This window comes from Charadrius vociferus, unplaced genomic scaffold (genome assembly GCF_000708025.1).
Source record: "Charadrius vociferus isolate BGI_N301 unplaced genomic scaffold, ASM70802v2 scaffold430, whole genome shotgun sequence".
NCBI lineage: Eukaryota > Metazoa > Chordata > Aves > Charadriiformes > Charadriidae > Charadrius > Charadrius vociferus.
The window spans coordinates 2,686,897-2,691,599 of record NW_009646541.1 but is presented as its reverse complement, the minus strand read 5'-3'; the positions used below and the strand labels follow the sequence as shown (position 1 = coordinate 2,691,599).

At 48.6% G+C, this 4,703-nt stretch overlaps 1 protein-coding gene across 1 annotated transcript; it reads left to right on the top strand.

The window, feature by feature from the left end:
* The first annotated feature begins 1,998 nt into the window (after positions 1–1,998).
* Positions 1,999–2,496, top strand: BHLHA15 (basic helix-loop-helix family, member a15). The gene has a single exon (XM_009885874.1). It carries the CDS (start codon positions 1,999–2,001, stop codon positions 2,494–2,496), a length of 498 nt encoding a protein of 165 aa, XP_009884176.1.
* The last annotated feature ends 2,207 nt before the right edge of the window (positions 2,497–4,703 follow it).

Here is a 4,703-nt window from a genome sequence, read left to right as displayed (position 1 = left end):
CGTGCCGCTGTCTGAGAGCAAACCTCGGCCAGCCACGCACCCTGGCACCCGCGCCATCCCCTCTGCCTTCCCCTGGCCTGCAGTGTTACCGACTGCTTCGCTCCCACGGGTTGCTGGAGGTTCCTTTCTCGGGGACTTTTCCTCCAGCTTTCTCTGCCGGCTGCCCCCGGGAACCCCCTCTTCCCCAAGTCCCGCCAGCTGTTTCCCTCCCAAACAGCAGCTGGTGGTTTCACTGCTCTCCACCCTCAAAGGTGCTTTTTGCACTGGAGAGGGGAAGTTGATGGGTCTCCTCTGTGCCCACCTCTACTTTTCTGTCCTGCAGTTACACCTTTTCTGCCCAGCGAGTCAGACGAAGAGTCCCCAACAAACCCAGTGCTTGGCTTTAGCCCTCTTCTCTTGCTTCAGAAACCCGCGTGTCTCTGGCATTTCTTCTAGGCTCCCACAGCACGAGCTCTTCGGGGCTGTCAGCGTGCTCAGGCGGGCGCTGCCCTAACCAAACCGCTGTGTGCGTTCTGTGCTTTCTGGCAAAGGGGCCTCCCTGGCAGTAAGGCAGCAGGGGGTGGCCAGGATGCCCTCGCGGGCAGAGACCTGAGTCACCATGAGTGCTGAGCAGCTGAAGACGTCTCTAAAGAAATGAGAGAGGAAGTGGTATTTACAGCAGCGCACCCGGGAACTGCTCGCCACCCGCTCCCGCGAAGGCTGATGTCCTACACTGGGACAGCCCACAGCCGTGGCTAGTTGGTTTGGGTCTTCTTATTGGCTCACCAGCTCTCTAACCGCTCCTACATAACAGCACCAGCATAAAATATGTATTTTTTTTAAAGACCAAACCTTCCTATGACTACATGGACTGGAGGAAAGTGGAAGGAAGCATTTTGGGAATTGTCTGGGTACCACTGGTGGTTGGTGTTAGAGCGGGGTTGCTGCGAGGCTGCTGTCTTCAGGTGTAGTGTGGGCACGAGTCTGGGCTGGGGGAGGGTAACGCCTCAGCGCTGTCGTCTGCCTTGCTAACGCGTGAGGAAGGAACATTGCTGTGTCTTTTCAGATAATCCGGGGAATAAATACCGCTCTGCTGCTGTTGAACTGGGGCAGAAGCTGCAATTAAGCCCCACCATTCCTTGATTGCTGTTGGAAGCGTGAAATGCCTGTTTGTGTTTGTGTGCTGTGGGTGAGAGGTGCTGCTGGCGCGGAGCCCCTGAGCCCCGTGTGAGTCGGCGTGTCACGATTCCCTCTAGTGGACCGCTCATAAATACAGTGGAAACCTATTCCTACAAAAAGCAATTACGGGGAGTTCAAGGAGAAATTACCTTCTAAGCGCCCGAGGATTGTGTCTAATACCCTCCCGCAAGCCTGCAGATGTACAACGAGGCAGTGTATGGTTTTATGATAACTTGTGGTAACTAGAGCTGGGAGAAAACAGAAGCATGTGAGATCAAAACCAGAGGCAATGTGTTATCAAACCTAATTGACTGTTGCACTCCTCATATTTTTTGAGTTGTGGTCCACTCTTCCACAGGAAGACTGGATCAGCTTGGAGGCCATTTCCTTATGTGCAGTGAGAGGAGAAATCTCTCCAGTTCGAGGCCTACTTATAAGAAAGTAGAGAGGTGTCTGTTTTTCACTTGGCTCCTCATATGTGAGGACACCAGTAGGTGACTCGGTGCATCTTTGTTTCGATGGTTCCATTCACGTGGCCTCTGCTCCCTCTGTAACCTCTTCCTTCCAGCTGAAGGAGGGTCTGTTGTTCTCTAAAAAAGGATTTTCTCCTCTGTTCATCTGCACAGATCATCTTGACTAATACCATTCACAACTTCTAAAACAAACGTCACTAAATTAAGAGAGCCAGTGATGGTTCTCCAGTAGTGAGCAAGTAAGAAAACGCATCAAACGAACCTGCATTGGGTCAGTTGTTCAGCGTGGAACCGTGCAGCAATTAAAGATATTGGTGTCATGTTTTTACAGCACGTTGATGCTTAATACCAGTACATCTCCCAAAACATGAAGACTAAAACCAAAGGAAAGAAGCAGAGGCATCCTGTTGACAAAGAAGCATTTTCTGAGGAGTCAGCAATGAGAAAAAAAGAACTGGTGAAATGTTTGCGACACAAAGAGAGGAGGAATGGGGGAAAGAAGGAGAGCAGCAAGGTCACTCCAGCCAGAGCCAAGCATGCTTGGAGCAGCAAGGACAGGCACTTGAGGAGACTAGAAAGCAACGAGCGGGAGAGGCAGAGAATGCACAAGCTCAACAATGCATTCCAGGCTTTGCGGGAGGTGATCCCTCACGTGAGAGCTGAGAATAAACTTTCCAAAATAGAGACTCTCACACTGGCCAAAAATTACATTAAATCCTTGACCTCCATCATACTCAATATGTCCAACGGACACTTTCCCTCAGCAGAAGGGATGGGGGGAGCCTGGGGGTCCAAACTGTACCAGCACTATCAACAGCATGGGGATGAGGACCATGAGGAACATCTACAAAAATATTCCACATAGGTTCATAGCTTCAGCCAAAACACATACATTTAGCTACTACCGTCATTCTTTTTCCTTCCTGCATGGTAACACATGTCAGTAAATCATAGAGGTTTTAAGAGATTATTTTTGCCTCCAGCTCTCCCCTATATGTTCTTAAAAAGACAAACGCTCATGGCTATAGCTTATACACCATATTAAAAAAAATTACCTTCGATTATAAGAATTTTTCAGAGCTTAATGGATGCATTCGTGTGGTGTATCAGGGTCTGGAGACCTAGCCTGTAACACTGTAGTTGAAAGTGAAGATTTATAAACTTCTGACAATTGCCCTTCCTGGAAGGGCTGCGAGTTGAGCATTTAAGGCCCATGTCACCGAGTTCACTAGAGCTTGTTGAGAATCTTGGCTGTAGCGCGGTTCACCAACTGTTCCGTGACTCTGTTCTTATCTATCCTGCCACGGAGAAAATTAAAATTGATGACAACATTTAACTAACTTGATGAGTGAAGCGGCACATATGGGAAATAGGCACTGAATCTGAATATGTATCATCTTGAGAGTTTTGGATCCACTCTGATAATTTTGAACCTTGCAAAGCATAAAAACTTTTAAAGTACTTGTTAATGTAAACATCTACAAAGCTTTCTTAGATTGTAAGCTCTCTAGAGTAAGGATGTTTTCAGGTCTATGTTTCCAGAGCATCCAGCCTCATGGAGTTTTTCTTTAGTGGGTCTCTGGGTACCATTGTAATACAAATAATAAATAAGGGACAAAGGACTTATTTCTGCCAAAACTATGATAAAAATGCTTTAGTATAGTCATAAGTTAGACAATGATCTATGCGATTACAAATCATTTGCTAATGAAGCCTGTAATGTGATCAGGATTCTTTCTGGGTTAGTGCTAGATTCTGGTATTATAAAACACAATAAATGAAGCAGGAACTCTTCAAAAAAGGAAAATGAGCTTTTTCCCCCCCTCCATCTTATTGTAAAAAGTTTTATATGTCACTGAGGAACTCTCATTTCCTCTCATATTCTCATCCCTGAAGAACTGTCTGAGGTGCCCCCAGCTGGAGCCGTGGTGGCTGTGGAGCCCCTGTTCCAGCTCTCCCTACCTGCATCCCCGCAGTCCCGCGCTGGCAGGATGCTGCTGCTCTGTGGGGCGGATGGCAAAGGTAGAACCTAGCACCTCATGCGCCAGTAGGACTGGTAATGGACTGGTGTGGACCTTCTCCCTGCAAAGTCGGGCTGTCCAAGGAGGAGTGGTGGCTGAGGAAGAGATTGTTGGATCCATCACAGAAGGGTTATGCTGCATTGCATCATTTGTACTGTGCTGTTCATTTTGCTCCAGCACGGCTGATGATAACGTGACCATGTCATTAAAAGGTAAGGTTTCCCTGACAGGCTGATAGGGGATGTGAATTACGTATTGCCACCATCGTGATCTACAGGTATGATGTAGAACCACTAATGTTTTATTTGTGTGGTTGCTTTACTGGAGAGAAGAATTACTTGATTCCTGCCTCAACCTGGGATTTTCTTAGTCTCCAAACTAAAATAGTTGTGATTAGCCCTTCTAGTACTCAATTGTTAATGAAGGTACTAGTTAGTGTCTTACAGATTTGACTTGCCATAACAGTGCTGTATTCAACAGCTTCAGTCAACAGCTGCTCCTTACTGGTAAAGCCCTTACCCTAGCTGTATGTTGTCTGATTGTAATGGGAGAAATCGGTAACACCAAGGCGTTGGAGTTAGTTAGGGTAATGAGGGGGGAACAGTTTTGCACTCAAAGAGTGGAGAGTAGATGTCAGGAAGAAATTCTTCCCTGTGCGGGTGGTGATCCCCTGGGGCAGGTTGCCCCGAGAAGCTGTGGCTGCCCCATCCCTGGAGGTGTTCAAGGCCAGGTTGGACGGGGCTTGGAGCAACCTGGGCTGGGGGGAGGTGGCCCTGCCCAGGGCAGGGGTGGGGTGAGGGGTGGGACTAGATGATTTTCAAGGTCCCTTCCAACCCAAGCGATTTAGTGATTCTATGAAGGCATTTTCTTTCAGTTGTTCTACTTACTCTTCCCTGAAGAGACGCTATGCTGGATGCTGTTTGGTCGTTCGCCAGCACACAGGTCAGTGCGAACAGGAGCTGAGGGGCGTCGGTGCGTGGCGGAGAGCTGTGCTGCCGCAGGCGCGGTGAGGCGGCCGCAGGGCCGGGCAGGACTGGCGCGCACCCACGGC

Bases quoted from the DNA above. Each gene is read 5' to 3' on its own strand.
- BHLHA15 (XM_009885874.1), top strand. From the start codon at position 1,999: ATGAAGACTAAAACCAAAGGAAAGAAGCAGAGGCATCCTGTTGACAAA.